General features: G+C 42.1%; 1 protein-coding gene across 2 annotated transcripts in view; it reads left to right on the top strand.

Moving 5' to 3' along the window:
• Nucleotides 1–21,797, top strand: part of LOC132828926 (tight junction protein ZO-3-like) — an 88,688-nt gene continuing 66,891 nt past the window's right edge. Inside the window, exons 1-2 of one of the 2 annotated variants that reach the window (XM_060846129.1) lie at nt 1–140; nt 15,441–15,554. In XM_060846129.1, coding sequence (XP_060702112.1) covers nt 15,531–15,554 — 24 coding nt within the window. In that variant the 5' untranslated portion in view covers nt 1–140; nt 15,441–15,530. The remainder of the gene's footprint in view (nt 141–15,440; nt 15,555–21,797) is intronic. The other variant, XM_060846130.1, reaches the window with a different exon arrangement.

The raw sequence follows: 21,797 nt of genomic DNA, 5'->3' as shown, positions 1-21,797 counted from the left end.
ATTCTCTCTTTCAGTTGCCTCCAGTGGTTTGGTGCGTGCTATAAAACCTAAGAATGAAGAAAATATTTTATCAAGGGTGAGGATTTAAACAGCAAACTGCAGGATTTCCTCACTTTCTACACATAGGGACCTTTATCTTGGTGAGTAAAACTGCTATCTTTAAGAGGAAGCAATACCTGGGAAAAAACTTTGAATCAATGTTTTTCTTTTGGTGACTCCACCAAGTTTCAACCTGGGCACAATTGGAATGAATTTGATGCTGATCCTATTTTAACAGTCTTGTAGTTATGTTTTATTACCTATAAAAGATCAACTGCTAAATGACATTTTAGTATGTAAAATGAAAAAATATTTTAAATAAAGTTATGGTCATCATCCAATGAAATCTTAACGATCTAATGAAAAGGTGTATGAGATAGGTTTCAGATTTCAGCTCTAGTCCTTTGTACTTAATATTTGATTTACCTTGTATCATCTGTTTAAGATAAACCTGTGGCATCATTTCATTTAGACATTTTAATGTGAAAGCAATTGGCTTATCATAAAGTATTCCATGTCTAATTCTAGAATCTAGTTTTGGACGAATGATTTTTAGCTGAGTGGAATCTATAGAGCATTTAAAAATGTATAAGAATGGATTGAAATACTGCAGGTTCTACGTCTGTAAATGGCAGGAGCAATTTGAGACAATGATTCTACTGCTTACCAAGCAGCGCAAAAATGTTTTGAGAGCCACATGTTGAACACACCCAAAGTCAGTCCCTCAATATTATATCTGATATGTGCCTCATATACTCAACATAGAATGATTCTATTGTATCAGAAACTTGGATTCAGAATGATCTGCATCTTATTTTTAACTCATGGTTTCATCGGGAATAATGTAACACCCTGTTCAGTGTTTGTATGAATGCTGCTCTTCAAAACACATAACCCATTTCACATGTTCTGCACCTTTCCTATTCAACTTCTCTCTCCCTAGCTCCTTAAAATGCCAGAGTTCAGCTTATCCTCCAGTACCTCACTCCTCCTTGCTAGTGACTATCAGTAGGTTGTTCAATTGTGTGTGAAGGAGAGAATGTGGGACTTTGCCCAGAATCCACTTACACCAACTTAAAAGCAGGAATCAACAGTTAGTTAGTGAGTTCCCGTACCTCTCATGTCTGACAACAGTGTGACTATGTGTAGCTCACCAGACACTACCTGAGCATCTCACTCTTTATAAACCAGCATTCGAACCAGGGAGCTTCTTAATCAATGTGGTTTCATTATTCACTGGAGCAATCAAGAACCTGTCAATGATTTAATTGTTGGTAATGTGATGGTATTAAAGCTAAAGTGAGGCTAAAATTAATTGATTAAACTGCAGAGTAAGAAGATCTTCAAAGCTTTCGAAGATGATGTGCAGTTAGTGATATTTCATTGTACTAGTACCAATTTTTGTGATTTTGTGGACTCAAATGCAAGGTAAATATTAAGCACCTGAATTCACCAAGGCTCCTTCGAAAACACCTTCCATACCTCTGACCTCTACCACCTGGAAGGACAAGGGTAGCAGATGCATGGGATCACAACCACCTGTAAAATTTCCTTCCCAGGCAAACACCAACTTAGCTAAAAACTGAATTGCTAATCCTTAATTGTCAGTGTGGACACTGTTTTTCAAACTGTTCGTACTTCACTCACATTGTATAATTTGCTTGCAAAGTCCCATGATTTCCGATGGCTAGTCTGAGCAAGTCAATGACGACTGAAAAATTTCCATTGGTCATATTGGTGGATAGATGTATTATTTTTAACATAGGCAGCAGAATACAATAGGGAAAATAACAACTTGTGCATATATTTTGAATCTTTAACATTGTAAAACATCCCAAGAAATTTCACAAGAGTTACCAAACAAAATTTGATACCAACTCACCTAAAGAGACATAGGCAAGTGAAAACTCAAATTGGTTAGATTTTAAAATAGGAAAGAGGGAAACTATTCCTGAGTTCAGGGCCTTGACAGCTGATGATGGATCAACTAGGTTTGAAGGTGACATGAAATTAAACTTGGAGGAACATGGATAACCCTCACGGTGTACTTGGCTGGAGACATTTACAATGACAGGGAGAGCAAGATCACGAAGGAATTTGAATTAAAGTTGAGGCATTACCTAATTGGGAGCAAACATAAATCCACGAGAATAGGGATTATGGGTGAAAAGAATTTCGTACGAATAAGGACTACCCCACTGAAGGTGGTCATACAAGCCTGTGAGATACCTGGGCCCCTCTAATTTTGATCTGATGTTCACCCTTGAGTCTAATGAACTGAGGCACAGATGAAGGTTTGAGCATCAGGCTATGCAGGAGACAAAGAGATAGGTGATCTTAATGATGGAATGGTTGCCCAGGTTCACCTCAGGGTCACATTGGCGAGGTTGCTATCTGTCTGATTCAGCCTCGGATGTTTTCCAGTTAAAGACAGTGGTAAGAAGATTGAGTTTCTGTCAGGACTGAGGACAATGTGCTAATTTTCATAATATCTCATTAGAGAAAGTTCCTGCTTGTCGATTACTAAAAGCCATACATGCTGTCTGATAATTTAGAGATAATAGAGGAGATCAGTGAGGTGGTAGTAAGGTGGATCTGGGACTCACAAGCGTGCATGTGGAAACTAACACTGTTTTTGGATAAAGTTGGAGAATGCTGAAGGTGAGATGTTTTACCATATGTTACAATCACATAGGATTGTAATCAGTTACGACGTTCATAAAAATAATTTTTATAGGTAACGCGGGTGGAACCCTGATTGGAGTCTTTCAATAGAGTTCCCAAGAAAATAAGCACAGATATGGGATACAGCAGCACATTCAAAGACTTTGCAGCAAAAAGGGAGAAGAGACGGCATGATAATTTACAAAGCCAGTGTTATGGGTCAGACATTTGAAGAGCGGGCTGCTGAAAGTAAACTTGAAGAAGTTAGGGAAAGTACACAAAAGAAAACTATGAGCAAAATGAAGTTGGGTCATTAAGGATTAAGTCTGAATACAGTCAAAGGAAAAACAGATGAGTCTCAAGGACAAAGTGAACTTGAAGAAGCCATGAGGAAAGATAAGCTAGAGAAATGTGCAACTTCAAAGTTAAGACAAGAGACGCATTAGTGGATATTAAGCCTGGTGACCTATCTGAACTTAGTGGTAACTAAGTGAATAGTCTCAATCTTCGTGATAAAGAGCATACTTTTTCTTGCTTTTAAGGATTGAGGAGACGTTAAAGAATTCCTTTAAAAGCTATTTGCAGTGAAGGAAAGAAACTGTGAATTAGCTTTGCATTGTGGGACAATCCTGGAATACTGAGAAGTTTTGCCAGATGTGAACAGGATGTATAGTGCTGGATGAGGCTATTCTGATCTGGCAGAGCATGGTTAAACTGATTGTCTGCATTAGCTGTCCCAGTGTGTGAACAAGGTGGAAGGTTCAGCTGACAGTAATTTTTGGTCTATAAGTTTGCAGAAGACTAATGGTGCAACAAAACCAGCAAGTGAGAGCTAATGGCATAAGAATCGTTCTCTGAAATTACCAACCACTTAGCTATGCTGCTGTTCCTGCTGAACAAGTCTGACTGCTCAAAGGTTTCTGCTTGGCGACCCTGCCTAGAAACTCAGTTTCACAGCTACCTAAAAACTCTGAAGTTTTAAAAGAAGATTAGCATTATCCAAATATTCACTGATTTAAATTCAAACACTGAATGAAACATTGTTTGCTCATGAGTGTTGTTTCACTGATTGGATTAGTAAGTGCAGAGAGTTATTATTTTACACTTTAAATAGTAAAGTTTAAAACTTTTGGATAAGACTGGATTACCTGTCAATTCCCCACCACAACGTCTCACAGTCAGTTTAAAAGTTTTACAGACCTTGATTATGATTTATCTAGTTTTCTTAGCTCTCCAAATATTCAAAGATAAATTGCACTGCTTATTGTGGACTCAATCACAGAAACAAAGTTACATTTGTGTAGGGCCTTTCCCAAACACATGATATTTCAAAGTGCTTAGCAGCCGTTTAAGTATTTTTAGAAATATTGTCACAATGACATTGTAAAAACAAGGCAGATAGTTGGCTCACAGCATGATCCAAAAATCAGCTCTCACAGACTTGTTTTTTTTAAACTGATCATTTGTGGGATAAATACAGGAAAAAACACAGAAGATAACTGCCAAGGTCTGCTTTGAATGATGAGAAGGTTAACAGGACTGAGCGGATTAACGGGACCTTGAAGTCCCAGTTGAAAAATGGCATCTCAGCCAATGCAGCACTCCTACAGTCGTGCACTGAAGTGCCAACCTGCAGTTTATGTTGAAGTCTCTGGACTGAGAAATTAAGCAAGTACCTACTGACTCAGAATGTTACCACTAAGGCATGATTACCATCTGCATAAACCAAGAAGGTGCAGGTTTATCCCTGATTCATGTTATAGAGTCAGAGATGTACAGCATGAAAACAGACCCTTCTGTCCAACCCATCCATGCCGACTAGATATCCCAACCCAATCTAGTCCCACCTGCCAGCACCCGGCCCATATCCCTCCAAACCCTTCCTAAATGTTGCAATTGTACCAGCCTCCACCACATCCTCTGGCAGCTCATTCCATACATGTACCACCCTCTGCATGAAAAAGTTGCCCCTTCGGTCTCTTTTATATCTTTCCCCTCTCACCCTAAACCTATGCCCTCTGGTTCTGGACTCCCCGAACCCAGGGAAAAGACTTTGCCTATTTATACTATCCATGCCCCTCAATTTTGTAAACCTCTATAAGGTCACCCCTCAGCCTCCAACGCTCCAGGCAAAATAGCCCCAGCCTGTTCAGCCTTTCCCTGTAGCTCAGATCCTCCAACCCTGGCAACATCCTTGTAAATCTTTTCTGAACCCTTTCAAGTTTCACAGCATCTTTCCGATGGGAAGGAGACCAGAATTGCACGCAATATTCCAACAGTGGTCAAACCAATGTCCTGTACAGCTGCAACATGACCTCCCAACTCCTGTACTCAATACTCTGACCAATAAAAGGAAAGCATACCAAACATCTTCTTCACTTGTTAATTTAACTACAGAGTCTATTGTAGTCAAGCCAATAGCAGTGATCATTGGATAGTGGATGAGTGACTGTTCCTCATCCCTAACCCAATGGCATTGATAGAAAAAGCCACAACTGAACTACTGGTACAGCAAAAAGGGCACTACTAGACTGAATTGCTGCACCAACACAGTTTGTTGCATTAACACAGTTGTAGCACTGCCACATTATGTCACACTAATATACTGCATTACAGTGCTATTACACTGGATTAGAGCACAAATACACAGCATTAGAGCACTTAAACACACACTGTTATACACTTACATCACATTATAAAACTGCACAATTCTGCAGCACTATCAATATATTACAGGACACGGTTTTAATACACAAACGCGCTGTTAAGACATGAGGACGAGGAGCAAGAGTAGACAATTCAGCCCCTCAAGCCTGGCCTACTATTTAATACGATCATGACTGATCTCACCTTGGCCTCAAATCCACTTTCCTGCCCACTGTTTATAATCGTTAAACCCGTTACTAATTAAAAATCAGCCTGTCTCCTTAAATTTACTCAAATATACAGATTTACAGCAGTAACACACTGCACTGCAGCAATAACACACTGTGTTACAGCACTAATGCTCCATTTCATCATTAACAGTCCCATTACATCTCTAACACACTACATTACAGCACTAATATACAATACTGTGTTACAGCACAAGCACATTGCAATCTGAATTTTAGGCCACACCTCTAAATAAGGCTCAAGTTCTGATTGAGTGGTGGAGGTTCTGTGCTTGTTACCTTGCTGCTGCCAAAATACCAGTGGCAGTTCACTACCATCTTCTCAAGGACAGTTAAGGATGGAAAACAAATGCTGCCACTCAGCAACAAAATGTGCCCACCTCTACCACTTCTGAATTACAATGACAGCATTTTTAAAATTGATATTGCAACACAATAATACAGTCTTTTACTGCACAGGAATATAAATATAGTTTATTACTACAACAACCTGCATTTACGTAGCATCTTTAACACAGTAAAGTATTAGGCACTGCACAGGATTATTTTCAGACGAAATTCAGAGCACTAAACACAATGTAATATGGCACAAACAAATTCACACAGGGCAATTATATTAGCTTAATTATACAGCAATACAAGAACTCGGAGTTCTGGTGAAAAGTCATTGGCCTGAAACATTGGGCTGGATTTTCAATGATCTCAACACCCAGTTCGAATCCAGTACCACTCTGTGTCACTGTCAGGATGTGATTTTTAAATGTAACTGACCTAACTTGCCAGGAGTAGAGTAGACACATGATGCCAGTGATAAAGAATGTGTTAGCTGTGTTAGGAGCTGATGTTGCCCTGCCGATTGGAGCAGACAGCTCCTAGAAAAGACATAGAGGTGGAATGAGGTGAACAGAAGCCTGAAAGAACGAAGTCAGGTCCCAGCGCTTGTGACAGTTCTAGTTGAGCCCAAACATCTGGTTTCCAAGGCAGCTGCAGAGAGATTTCAGTTCCACAGTAAGCACGACAACTGTGTGCTGACATGAACGGGATTGTTAGGTCAAGAAATTGAAAACTACATTTAGGAACAGGCAGGCACCTTAACATTTTCCAGAAAGAGCTTAAAGAATTATTCATTTGAAACTGTCTGGAGTCATTTGGATTCCGAGACAATCTTTGAGACTGAGGATTTTGAAGCTCGCCTACATTGGGTCCCAACTTCACCAGATCCTGACCCTGTGGCTCATTGAAAATCCCAACTGTTGCATTTGTTCCCTTCTGCAGGTGCCATTAGTCATACTGAGTATTTACAGCATTTTCTGTTCTTAGATGTAAGCTCTGCAGTCCTGCCACATCCAGTTATGAATGATGGTGGACGATTAAATAACTCACAGAAGAAGGAGGCTTGACAAATATCCCCACCCTCAATGATGGAAGAGCCCAGCATATCAGTGCAAAAGATAAGACCGAAGCTTTCGCAGCAATCTTTAGCCAGAACTGCCAAGTGGATGATCCATCTCGGCCTCCTCCAGTGGTCCCCAGCAGTACAGATACCAGTCTTCAGCCAATTTGATTTCCTCCATATGATATTAAGAAATGGCTGGAGGTACTGCATACTGCAAAGGTTCCTGGCAACATTCCAGCAACAGTACTGAAGACTTGTGCTCCAGAACTTTCCACTCTCCTAGCCAAGCTCTTCTAGTGCAGTTACAACACTGGCATCTCCCCAACAATGTGGAAAACTGACCATTGGTCAGGCGTAAATATAATAGGGTAGGGGAATGGGTCTGGGTTGGTTACTGTTCAGAGGGTCAGTGTGGACTTGATGGGCCAAAGGGCCTGTTTCCGCACTGTAGGGATTCTCAATCATAAAATCAATTTTGAAATTCTAATGTGCAGTATTTTGCTTTTGGTTCCATGAGGTTTCTCTCAATTCCTAATGGGATGAGGGCTTTGCCAGTGAGGTCAGTGTCTATTGTCCAAACCTAACTGCCCTTTAAAAACTGATGGACAACATTTATTTGAATCTGTACAGTTCATATGTTGTTTATACAGACAACACTATCATCCTGTTCAAAATGACAAGATGTGCTGAGTAACTAAACAGAAGAATATGAAGGAGTTGAGTTTAAATGGCAGAGTAAAGAGGAGATATCTTCTCTTATTTCTGTTTCTATCAATGTCAATGGAATCTAGCATTCAGGAGAACTGTTTAACAGGTGGCTGAGCAGCTATTATGCATTTTATAAGGTCCAAGTGCACAAAATTCCTGCCTCCTCACCTTACCCATGCTTGTAGAATGGTTACCCTCAAGCTACAGATAACCAATTGTCCACTCTGATGGAGAGAAATGCTGTGGTCCTTTCTGAATTTTGACTCAAAGAACAAAGAGAATTACAGCAAAGGAAAAAGCCTTTTGGCCCTCCAAGCCTGTGCCAATCCAGATCCTCTATTTAAAACTGTTGCCTATTTGCTAAGGATCTGTATGCCTCTGCTCCCTGCCATTCATGTATCTGTCTAGATACATCTCAAATGGCGCTATTGTGCCCATCTCTACCACTTCTGATGGCAATGTGTTCCAGGCACCCACCATCCTCTGCTTAAAGAACTTTCCACGCATATCTCTCAAACTTTTCCCCTCTGACCTTGAACTCACGTCCCCTAGTATTTGAGTCCTCCACTCTGGGAAAAACCTTCTTGCTATCCACCCTGTCTATACCTCTCATGTTTTTTGTAGACCTCAATCAGGTCCCCTCTCCCTACCTTTTATCTTAGCCTGCTTGGCACACCCTCCACATTCCTGAAGAAGGGCTTATGCCCGAAACGTCGATTCTCCTGCTCCTTGGATGCTGCCTGACCTGCTGCACTTTTCCAGCAACAAGTTTTTCAACATTTTGATGAACCTCCTCTGCACCCTCTCCAAAGCATCCACATCTTTTTGGTAATGTGGCAACCAGAACTGTACGCAATATTCCAAATGTAGTCGATAAATGTCCGATACAACTGTGACATGAGCTGCCTACTCTTGTACTCAATACCGTGTCCAATGAAGGAAAGTATGCTGTATGCCTCCTTGACCACTATCGACCTGCATTGCCACCTTCAGGGTACAATGGACCTGAACACCCAGATCTCTCTGCTCTAAGACAAAGTGAGGACTGCAGATGCTAGAAATCAGAGTTGACAATGTAGCGCTGGAAATGCGCAGCAGGTCAGGCATCATCCAAGGAAGAGGAGAATCAATGTTTCAGGCATAAGCCCTTCATCAGGGATAGGCTTGTGGGCCAGGCCCTGAGAGATAAATGGGCTCACAGACCACAAGTCTATTCCTGATGAAGGGCTTATGCCCGAAACGTCGATTCTCTTACTCCTCAGATACTGCCTGACCTGCTGTGCTTTTCCAGTGCCACAGATCTCTCTGTACATCAATTTTCCTCAGGGCTTTTCCATTTACCATATAGTTCGCTCTTGAATTGGACCTTCCAAAATGCATCACCTCGCATTTGCTCAAATTGAACTCCATCTGCCATTTCCCTGCCCAACTCTTCAATCTATCGATACTCTGCTGTATTCTCTGACAGTCCCCTTCACTGTCTGCTACTCCACCAATCTGAGTGTCATCTGCAAACTTTCCAATCAGACCACCTATACCTTCCTCTAGATCATTTATGTACATCACAAATAACAGTGGTGCCATCAAAGATCCCTGTGAAACACCACTGGTCATAGTTCTCCATTTTGAGAAACTCTCTTTCATTATTACTCTCTATCTCCTACTGCATAGCCAGTTCTCTATCCATCTAGCTAGTACATCCTGGACCCCTTGCGACTTCACTTTTTCCATCAGCCTACCAAGGGGAACCTTATCAAACATCTTACTGAAGTCCATGTATATAACATTTACAGCCCTTCCCTCATCAATCAACTTCCTCTCAGAATTCTATTAAGTTGGTAAGACATCGCCTTCCCTGCACAAAACCGTGTTGCCAATCATTTATAAGCCCGTTTTCTTCCAAATGTAAATATATCCTATCCCTCAATATCTTCTCCAGCAGCTTCCCTACTAATGACGTCAGGTTCACCAGTGTATAATTACTCCTTATCAACTGTCATTGAAAGTCAAATTATTCTAACAGTAACAGACCGAATGGAAGTAGTCAGTTGCCTGGAGCCGTCAGGAATCTCTGGGGTCAGGCAGGGCTACATTTTGGTAAGGCAAACCATGGCAGAACATGTACTGTTAATGGTAGGGCCCTGGGGAGTGTTGCCAAACAAAGAGACCTAGGGGTGCAGATGCATAGTTCTTTGAAAATTGAGTCACAGGTATACAAGGTGATGAATAAAGCATTTTGCTTGCTTGCCTTCATTGGTCAGTACATTGAATTTAAAAGTTGAAGAGTGTGGTGCTGGAAAAGCACAGCCAGTCAGGCAGCATTGAAGGAGCAGGAGAATCGAAGTTTCGAGCCTAAGCCCTTCATCATTGAATATAGGAGTTGGGACATCATGTTACAGCTGTAAAGCACATTGGTGAGGCCACTTTGAGAATACTGTATACAATTCTGGTCATTCTTCTATAGGAAGGATGTTGTAAAACATGGGAAGGTGCAGGAAAGATTTACAAGGATGCTGCCAATACTTGATTCCATTGAGTTATAGAGAGAGGCTGAATAGGCTAAGGCTTTTTTCCCTGAAATGTCAGAGGCTGAGAGGTAACCTTATAGAGGTTTATAAAATCATTGGGGCATGGATGAGGTGAATAACCAAGGTCTTTTTCCTAGGGTGAGGGAGACCAAAACTAGGTTGCACAGGTTTAAGGTGAGAGGAGAAAGCACTAAAAAAAGATCTGAGGGATGACTCTTTCACAAAGAGGGTGATATGTATATGGAATGAACTGTCAGAGAAGATGGCAACTATAACATTTAAAAGGTATCTGGAAGGGTATATGAATAGAAAGGGTTTAAAAGAATATGGGACAAATGCTAGCAAATGGGACTAGGTCAGATTGGGAAGTCTGGTCGGTGCGAACGCGTTAGATCAAAGGGTCTGTTTCCGTGCTCTATGATTCTAGGACTCTTTAATGGATAATGTAATACCCTTTTGAGAAGGTAGGGAGGCAGAAGATAGGTAACTATACGTTGGTTACCAACTTCCATCATTGGTAAGATTTTATGGTCCATTATTAAGGATGAGATTACAGACTACTTGGAAGTGCGTGGTAAAATAGGGCTGAGTCAGCATGGCTTCGACAAGAGGAGGGCATGCCTGACAATTCTGATAAAATTCTTTGGAGGAGGTATCAAGTAAGTTAGAGGAAGGAGAGCCAGTAAATGTGATCTATTTAGATTTCTAGCAGGTCTTTGACAAGGTGCCACACGGGAGGCTGCTAAATAACACAAAATCCGATGGTGTTTGGCGCAAAGTACAGAGGATTGGCTCACTGGTTCTGGGGGAAGGCAGAAGAATGGGGTGAAGAAACATATCAGCCATGATCGAACAGACTTAATGAACCAAATGGTCTAATTCTGCTTCAATATCTTAAGTTCCTATAGTTCATTTTGTTTGCGCATATATTCACATCAATGGGAGACTCCATTTAAGATGGAGGTGAAGAGAAATATTTTTCAGTGTGTTGCTTGTCTTTGGAATTCTGTTTCCTGGAGCAGACTTGATTAGTCAGGCAGCCCTACTCCTGCTCCTGATTCATTTGTTTGTATGTTTGTATGCAACCAGTCTTTGTATTTACATACTCAATGCACCTTTTCTTTCCTATTGGTTTGTTCCATACCCAACTTGAGGAAATCCTTTCAGGTTGTTGCCAGGTTACACAGCAGGAGCTGGTGGAACCAGATGGACTCAGATCTTAGATTCTGATGTAAGTGATAGTAAAACTGAAACAGAAAGATGGTGAGTAGAATAGCAGAATGTGTTTAGCCTTCCCTATTGGGAACAAAAAGGAACTGCGGTTATCCTGGCTTCCTGTTATTTTTCATTTATACACTGTCCCTTGATGACACCACCTGAAAAAACAATGTCATGCTCCCCAAATACACTGACAACACCCAGTTCTATTTTACAGTCCTTGCTACTTGCATTGCCTACATTGTCAACTGCACACCTGGCATTCAGCACATCTCGGACAAAGTGAGGACTGCGGACGCTGGAAAAGCTGGTCAGGAGCATCCGAGGAGCAGGAGAATTGACATTTCAGCATAAGCTCTTCAACAGTAATGTGGAGGCGAAGGGGACTGAGAGATAAATAGGAGAGTGGGGGTGGAGTAGGGAGGAAGGTAGTTGGGAAGGTGATAGGTCGATGCAGATGGGGATGATGGTGATAAGTCAGAGAGGATGGTGGAGCGAATAGCTGGGAAGGAAGATGGGCAGGTAGAACAGTTCAAGAGGGCGGTGCCGAGTTGAAGAGTTGGATCTAGGATGAGGTGGGGGAGGCGAGATGAGGAAACTGGTGAAGTTGACATTGATGCCATGTGGTTGGAGGGTCCCAAGGCAAAAGATTAAGCATTCTTCCTCCAGGCTTGGGTGGCTTGGATTTGGGGGTGGAGGAGGCCCAGGACTTGCATGTCCTTGGTGGAGTTGAGGTGGGAATTGAATTGGTCAGCCGCAGGGCTGTGGGGCTGTTTAGTGCGTGTCCCCCAGATATGTTCCACGAAACATTCTGCTAGTCGGCACCCTATTTCCCCAATGTAGAGGAGACCACATTGAGAGCATCGGACACAGTAGATGAGGTGTTTGGATGTGCAGGAAAATCTCTGCCGGATGTGGAAGGATCCTTTTGGGGCCTTGGACGGAGGTGAGGGGAAGGAATGGGCAAATTTAAATGAGTAAAAATTTCCTTCAACTAAACCTTGGGTAGACTGAAGACATAGTTTGTGATGGGAAATGAAAACAGTCTCCCCTAATGACAGACTCTGTCCTGACCCCTGGAAATTGAACCAAATTGCTCATTATGGTCATGTTATCCTCCGGTACGTCATCTAACTGATAATTCTCCATATACAAGCACTGCAGATACCCACGGCATGGATAGGGGGATGGCTATCATGTACCCACTACCATCTGATCACCAGTGCAGGGCGTCATTGGATTAAGGTCAGGAATGGGTGCCCAGGTGAATATTTCCCTCACCATAGCCCAAAGACAGCTCTACTGTTATTTCAGTGTGGGTCAAATAACACAATTTTGGTTTCAGATCAAAACTATAGATTTCACAGACTCTCGGCTAATGACTGGTGTAGTTTCATCAAAGCTCCTGCTCAGGACAGGCAGGTCAGTCCAGCTATCTGTCCATCTCTGAGCCAGATTATCAATAAATGTCAACATTTGGATATTTTGTGTGCTATCTACTGGGAAATGAGACTAGCTAAACTTTATTTCTTACTACAAACTGCAGACAGCTGAAGTTTCATCTCATTATATGAACTGGATATGAACCCGGGAACTAAAGGTGCAAGGATTGATCTCACTGTGTTATTGTAGTCTACCTAGATTTTAGTAAATCATCGTGAGTGACAAAAAAAGTAAGAATTTAATTTAAATGAAAACAAGTGTAAAGTTAACTAAAGAACCTAAAACAGAACAGAAGGAGCACTTTTTAAGTGGTGAAAGATTAAGAGGTCCGAAGAGACTTAGGCATTCAAGCAATTGAAGTGTCCAGGCAAAGATAATAACCAAAATGGCTAGTGGAATATAGGATTTTATATTTGAAGGACAATAATTCAAGGATTTAGAAGTAATGCTGCAGTTTACAAAGCTGTATTAGACCATTCCAGGAGCCCAATGTTTAACTCTGGGCATTGCACTTTAGGAAAGATATCATGGCCTTGGAGAGAGTGCAGCGTAGATTTACCAAAATGATACCTGGATTCCAAGGATTAAATTACAATTGCATAAACTAGATTTTTATTCCTTGGAATTTAGAAGATTATGGGGTGATTTGTGCAAAATTCTCGATACATACATTAAGGGGAAGAGATAAGGAGAAATTATTTCTACTAGTTTACAAGTCTAGATCTGGGAGACATACAGTAATTTAAAATTAGATTAGATTACTTACATTGTGGAAACAGGCCCTTCGGCCCAACAAGTCCACACCAACCTGTCAAAGCACAACCCACCCATACATTTACCCCTTACCTAACACTACGGTCAATTTAGCATGGCCAATTCACCTGACCTGCACATCTTTGGACTGTGGGAGGAAACCGGAGCATCCGGAGGAAACCCACGCAGAGACAGGGAGAACGTGCAAACTCCACACAGTCAGTCGCTTGAGTCGGGAATTGAACCCGGGTCTCAGGCGCTGTGAGGCAGCAGTGCTAACCACTGTGCCACCGTGCCACCCACAATAGAACCATACATTTTCAGAGTAAAATTAGGAATCACAGAAAGAGTGGTAGAAATTTGAGATGTTCTTCTGTAAATAACAGCTAACACTAGGTCATTGTTCATTTTAAATCCGAGATTTGGAAGATTTTTGTTATCCAAACTAATATAGGACAAAGATGATATATAGGGAGTTATACGTGGATCAACCGTGTTCTCATTGACTGGCAGATCAGATTCATAGGAAGAAAGTTTACTTCTCATCCTATGTTCTTATATAAATGCAGATTCTTGCTTCTCACTTCTTCTTTCTCCACCTTTAGGCTGTATCACACAGAGGTCGTTATAGTCCCAAAGTGCCGCTGTCTCTTAAGAGAGAGCTGACTGGTGGTAACTACACCTCAGGAAAGGGAGAAGTTGAGAAGGAGGGCCTTTATGGTAACCTCAGCCAATGTAGTAATTAAACCTATGGTGTGTTACTTGATGTCACAAATCAGCTATCTAGCCAACTAAGCAAATCAACCCCTAGTTGCCATATAACTATTGGTTGTGGGAGGGAGTTGCCGATTTATGGAGGGTCTACATCATGGAAAGAGTTGAAAACAAGAATGAGTCATTTTATATTGATACATGACAACCAAAGTCCAACATTCATTTGCAGGAATAAGGTTAATGGGTGAATGAGGCTTGGGCATAATGTGAGCACTGCAGGGTTTTGGATGGAAACTGGAGGTTGACTGAAATGCATTGGAATAGTTATTTCCAGAGGTAAAGGCATCAATTTCAGGAACAGAAATATAGTTTCTGATCAACCTGTTCAGAGATGTTGTTGTACACCTCTGAAACAAGTGGGACTCAAACCTGTGCCTCCTTGATCAAAGATATGGACACTACCAACTCTGGGCAAGAGTCCTTTTCAGCAGCAGACCTGTGTTTAAATGAATGCATACACCTGTTGACCAGTGTTACAGGAAGCTATCCTAGAGTTTGAACAGGTGAATCCAGCACTGAGAACTGAGGCCAGTAGAAACAAACGGAAATAATCCAGTTTAGTAACTTGACTCTATGTGTGCGGAGAATTATGGCATGTCTACATCAATCTTGATATGCAAGGGGCACCTTCCCCCATACCAACTGGTTAATGTTTGATGATCTTTATAGTTCCTCTGGGCTGGGATCCTTTCCAGATACTCAGTTCATCAATGTGATTATGTTTCTGGATTTATGTCTGTAATTTTGGAATGTTGAGTAAATTGAGGGCCCTGGTGCAGAATGTATAGTAGGCCTCAAATTTCGAAACCCAAAATAATAGCTGTGTTTACCTGAAGTTGTGCAGTTGCTGTGACATCACTGGGCGGGGGCAGAGGTAGGCTGTGGCTTGTCAGCTCAGCAGGTTTCACTACTTTGTGGTTAAAGGTGCAGGTGTAACTTACCAGCGTGGAATTTGCTGCGCATTCTTTAACCAGGAACTATTGCTTACACCTCAAGCACAATCTCCACCCTCTTCAAACACAGGAGTGGCAAAAGAATTGCCCGAAAATTGGTAAACGCAATCAGGAGGACAGAGAGAAACCAAATCAGGAAATATGAGAAGATAATTGCAAAATGGCTGTCAGATTTCAGGATCCGGTAAGTGTAACTGAATATATTTTACTGGTTGAACCTGGACACTGCAGGGACTATAGGCTTAAATCAGAATGATAAAACCTATTAACTCACCTTGACAGATACACAAATCTCTGCTGTCTAGTGACTGTGTTTAAGTGACTTTACGTGCCAGCCTGACAGAGCACAGAAGGTTTTGTTTGTGAAATAAACGCAAAAGATAGACAGAAAAGAGTGGAGAGGGTTTCAATGCATCATCAAAAAGCTCAGAGGGGACTGGATCTGTACAAAGAGAAATAAGATCATACTCAATGAAATGGATCTTGGTGATTGAATGGTGCTGCATTGATGGGGAGTGCCATCTTTGAGCTGAGATGTTTGACTGTGCTTCTATTTGCCTGCTCAGGGCAGGATCTCGTGGCTTTCATACTATCTCAAACTGATCCAGACTGTTTGTAGCCTTAACATTGTATTTGAAGCTGATTGGAGCTACTGAGCATAGTTTCTGTATCATCAAGGCAGTCTGATTCCACCTGTACAATAATGATCTGTACCCACTTTTCACTGAAACCCTCACACACGCTTTGTTCCTTCCCATGATCATCTGTTTCAATATTCTCCCATCTTCTGCTCTCCATAAATCTCAACTCAAAACCCTACCATCCACATCATCACTTTGCGCCAAGGCCTTCATCCATCACCCTATGTTTGCTGACCTACATTAGATCTTGCCTCATTCAGAAATCAAATTTAAACTGATCAATCTTGTGCTCAAATCCATCTGTGACCTCATCATCCCTATCTCTGTCCTCATCGTCCCTATTTCTGTAACCTCTTTCAACCTTCTCGCCTTCTGAGAATGCTCTGTTCTACCCATTCTGTTTTATGTTAAGTAAACCTAACTTCTTCTACTCAATGAATGCCAGCCCTGCCTTTGCCTCCTGAGGCCTTTACATTTCCCTTTTTCTCCCTAAATCTCTACCTTTGCATCCCTCTCTCTCTCTCTTCCATCCTCCTTTGCGATGATAGGGAGAAGTATTGGAGAAAATTCTGAAGGAAAGAATTGACCTTCACTTAGAGAGACATGGTGTCTCAGTGGTTAGCATTGCTGTCACACAGTGCCAAGGAACCAGGTTCACTTCCACCTTCCAGCGACTGTGCGGAGTTTGCACATTCTCCTCATATCTGCATGGGTTTCCTCCCCCTGTCCAAAGATTTGCTGGTGATGTGGATTGGCCATGCCAAATTGCCCATAGTGTCCAAGTTTGTAGAGACTATTTGGATTAGCCATGGGAAATGGCAGGTTACAGGGATAGGATAAGAGGGAACAGATCTGGGTGGAGTGCTGTTTGAAGGATCAGTGTGGATTTGTGGGCTGAATGGCCTACTTCCACACTAAGGATTCTACGAGCAAAGTTTGATCAGGGACTGTCAACATAACTTTGTCAGATGGAGGTCATGTCTTACAAACTTAATTGAATTTTTCAAGGAGGTGACCAAGTGTATGGGTCAGTGTAGTGCAGTTGATGTAGTTTATATGAATTTTAGCAAAGCTTTTGATAAGGTCCCAAGTGGGAGACTGTAAAGAAGGTAAAAACACATGGCATCCAAGGTAACTTGGAAAGTTCAATCCAAAGTTGACTTTGTGGTAGGAGACAGAATGTGGTGGAGAAGGGTGTTTGATTTATAGAGTCATAGAGATCTACAGCATGGAAATAGACCCTTCGGTCCAACTCGTCCATGCTGACCAGATATCCCAACCCACTCTAGTTCCACCTGCCAGCACCTGGCCCATATCCCTCCAAACCCTTCCTACTCATTTTACCATCCAAATGACTTTTAAATATTGCAATTGTACCAGCGTCCACCACATCCCCTGGCAGCCCATTCCATACACACACCATCCTCTGCGTAAAACATTGTCCCTTAGATGATTTGATTTGATCTGATTTATTGTTGTCACATGAACGTAGGTACAACGAAAAGATTTGTTTTGTGCGTAGTACCGGCAGATCATACAATACAAAAGTGCAATAGAGTAATAGAATGGAACAAATTAAAAAAGGTATGCCTGCAGAGAAGGTGCACAGAGAAGGAGATCAAGAGTAATGTTAAAATTTGAGAGGCCCATTCATTAGTCTAATAAGAAGCTGTTCTTAAATCTATTCATACATATATGCTAATGCTTATATTTTAGCTCAACAGAAGAGGGTGAAAGAGAATATAACCAGTGTGGGAGGGGTCTTTGATAATACTGGTTGTTTTCCCAAGGCAACAGAAAGAACAGATGGAGTCAGTGAATGGAAGGCTGGTTTGCATAATGGACTGTGCTGCATTCGTGACTGTCTGTGGTTTCTTGCTGCCTTGTGAAGAGCAGTTGCTAAACCACACTTGGATGCATCCAGATAGATGCACCATAGAAAGCATCCTATGCTGAATTTCCTTGGCCTCCTGAGGAAGTAAAGACATTGTTGTGCTTCCTTGACTATTGAGTTAATGTGGGTGGACCAGGATAGATTAGCCATCACTCCAAAGAACGTGACACCCTCAACCATCTCCACCTCAGCACCATCGATACAGACAGGGGCATGCCTGCCATTCCATTTCCTGAAGTCAATGACCACCTCCTTCATTTTGCTGATGTTGATGGAGAGATTGTTGTCTTAACACCGTGCTGCTAAGCACTCAATCTCTTTACTGTATTCAGTCATGTCGTTGTTTGAGATCCAGCTGGTTTGTGTGACTACAGGCTGGTGAGCAGTGGATTACCACAGGGATCATGATATGTGTAAATAATATTAGAGAAAATTTTGGTGGATGATAAATAAGTTCATAGGAAGGATGACTGCTGTCTCACAGCGCCTGGAGACCTGGGTTCAATTCCCGACTCAGGCGACTGACTGTGTGGAGTTTGCACGTTCTCCCCGTGTCTGCGTGGGTTTCCTCCGGGTGCTCCGGTTTCCTCCCATAGTCCAACGATGTGCGGGTCAGGTGAATTGGCCATTCTAAATTGCCCATAGTGGTAAGGGGTAAGGGGTAAATGTAGGGGTATGGGTGGGTTGCGCTTCGGCGGGTCGGTGTGGACTTGTTGGGCCGAAGGGCCTGTTTCCACACTGTAAGTAATCTAATCTAAGTAATCTAATCTAATCAAAAGATTGGCCAGGCAGTTGACAGTGAGGAAGAAGGACCTAGGCAGATCAGTGATAGCTGGATTTATCCACTGGTAGGTGTGAGCTGATGCACTGTGGAAGACATTAGAAGACAAGGGAGTACTCAATAAAGGGAAGGACGCATAGAGGAGCAGAGGAAATTTGGAGTGTTTGTCCTCAAATCCCTGAAGGCAGCAGAACAAGTCAATGGAATAGTTAAGAGATGGGACAACTGTCTTTATCAGTCGTGGCACAGAGTTCAAGGGCAGGAAGGTTGGAGCTGTTCAGGACTTTAGTTAGGCTGCAGCTGGAGTACAGTGTACTATTCTGGTTGTCACTATAAGAAAGATGTGATCACACTGGACGGGTGCAAAAGAGATTCACCAGGATGTTGCCTGGGATGGACCAGTTCAGCAATGAAGAGAAGCTGGATAAGCTCAGGTTGTTTTAGAACAGAGATAGCTGACAGGGCACCTGATTAAGGTGTATAAATTATGAGGGGCATAGACAGGTTGGAAACAAAGAAGCTATTCCCTTTAGTTGAAGTTCAAGAATAAGGGGGCACACTTTTATAATGAAAGGCAGAGGTTTAGAGGGGACTTGAGGAAAGCATTTTTCATCCAGAGGTTGGTGAAAATCTGGAATGCAGTGCCCAGGAGAGTAGTTGAATAGAGAAACCTCTAAAAAGTACTTGGATAAACACTTGAAATGCCACAACATTCAAGGCTTTGGGTTAAGTTCTGGGAGATGGAACTCATGTAGATTTAGAGTAGTGTTTTAGTTGGTGCAGACTCAGTTATTTGATTAAGCTGGTTAAACTCCTATCAGTGTGTTGAGAAATTTATGCTAAAAGGTGCTATACAAATGCAGGCTGTTGTTGCTATTCTTCGAAGAAGTGCAGGGTGTTCTTCTCAGCTGAACCCAGCAGTTTACTGGAAGCTGCTAAACATGTGCGCTTGCTGGTCAGTGGCTGATTGGAATCAGAGTTCACATCAAATCGAGGTTAGGAGGTTGGGTGTTGCCAGCAGGCCTATAGCAATACACATTGGGGCTGGGTTGTGGGCTGATGACTGCAGTTGGAAACTGCAGCTAAGTTGCCTTCACACTGTGTTGCTCTCCATCAGCATCAAATTTTTGAAAGACTTGCCTAGAGTTGACAAGAAGTTGGCGACCGTCCCACTTTCAAACAAACGCTGGTTTATAATTGATCATCCAATGCGTCAGATTAATTAAAGCTGCTAGTTTTATAAAAATGTCTCATTTTATCATAAGTTGCAAAATACATTGTCTGCTGGAGCAGAAGTCAGTCTGAGAGTCACCTGAAATAACTCCACAGAGGCCACTATCACATCACCAAGTCATTATTTATTTACACGTAGAAAGTCCTTGACATTGATCCATCTTCCTCAGGGCCAGTTCTCAGAGTGAACAGAACCTCTGATGCTCCTATTTATATCCATCAACCAGAGCTCTTTGATTGGACCAGGTTAACACCTTTAACGAGTGAACTCATTCTAAGAGGCCCACCTGGCTGATCTCATTACAATCTCTACATCCCTTCCCCTATAAATCCAAGGACAGATGCTGGTTCTTTTTTTGTAGCTCCATTGGGGCATTTTAGCACTGGGTCTGCTTTCTCCAACTCTGCCTCTGATATGGGTGGTATCTAAAGCACTGTAGTTCACCTCTTGCTCCTGGAATGCCTCAGAAGAGATTCATTCTCTTCTTCAGGTAGTAAAGGCCTTAAGACAGTGACATCTGCTGTGTCCATCTCAAAATCTGAAGTACATTCAATGCTTGACAGAAAGGAAGAACTCATGGGTTCTGGAACAGTTTGAAAAGCTATTAAAAGGAACTGGGCATGTTTTGTTCATGCACTGGTCGCAAGTTTACAGCTTATAGTACACACATTTGTTCAGGACCATTTCACCTACCTGAACTCTATATCACTGGATCTGACCTCATGTTGACTATGCCTCTTACCCACGCAGACCCATTCCTGTGGTTCCAATATCAACTTGTCCCTGGAAGTAAACTGTCTTTCTCATTTAGCAGAGTCTTGTGCCCAGTGCTGGCATTCCTAATGCCATTTCACCCTTCCTCAGGTCCAGGAAGATCAGATTCAACCTGATGCAAAGATTTCTCCCCATTAATAACTCTGCTGGAGCTAGCCCTGTAGCTGCATGAGTGGTAATCCAATAATTAAATAGGAACTGGGACAATTTAGTATTTAGTGAAGCTGTAGGATGTTTATTTAAACTTGCCTTCAAAGTTTGGACTGCCATTTTGGCTAGAACGTCAGATGATAGATGGTATGGAGCGGTCATTATGTGTTGATTACTATTCAACTTTAGGAAATACTCAAATTCCTTGCTGGTAAATGATGGCCAACACTTCCAAGAGTCAGTGTATTGTAAAAGATGTGCACAGTTTTTCTATCATTCCTGTGTTTGATGAATGAACTCTATGCACATCCAACCACTTTCAATGGGCATCCACAATGAGAACATTGTGCAAGTCCTTCCATGGGCTCAGTCAACATGTAACGAAGTCCAGGGTTTACCCAGCCATTTCCTTGAATGTGGGGAGCTACTGATAAGTGTTGGTGGGATCCGTAATGCCAATAAGGACAAAAATTATGTTTGCATCCAATCCTGGCCACCAGACATAATTTTGGAAGAGCCCTGACAATTCGGATGGCATTCAGCCAGTATCTGGTGGCAACCTTTGCACTAGATAATAAGTTATGCTCCACATTACAATATGCTGTCTTCCACTGTGATCTGGTCTTTCTGGTTGTGATGGCCCTTTGGTTTCCCCCATCACTACCAGATGGGTCAGTTTCTCCAGGATGGGATCTTCCTAAAAAGACTGAGATTATCAGCTGTGACTGGAAGCATGTGCTGAAACTTTCAAGAATGACTCTTCCAGTGCCTGTTGTTTCACTGGTGGTGTACTGCCAGTGGGAGGTGGCTCAATGCATCTACATATGCTACTTAGCCTCCTGGTTGGTGTTTCAGCTTATAAATTTGCTGACTTAGTATTTAGAGTCTACCACTGAATTTCACCTGAAGCTATGGGTGACACTGCCTTGTCCTCTTTAACAAAGACCACCACT

Source organism: Hemiscyllium ocellatum, chromosome 28 (genome assembly GCF_020745735.1).
Source record: "Hemiscyllium ocellatum isolate sHemOce1 chromosome 28, sHemOce1.pat.X.cur, whole genome shotgun sequence".
In the NCBI taxonomy this organism is placed as follows: Eukaryota; Metazoa; Chordata; class Chondrichthyes; order Orectolobiformes; family Hemiscylliidae; genus Hemiscyllium; species Hemiscyllium ocellatum.
The sequence above is the reverse complement of the archived record's forward strand: the minus strand, read 5'-3'. Positions and strand labels throughout refer to the sequence as shown.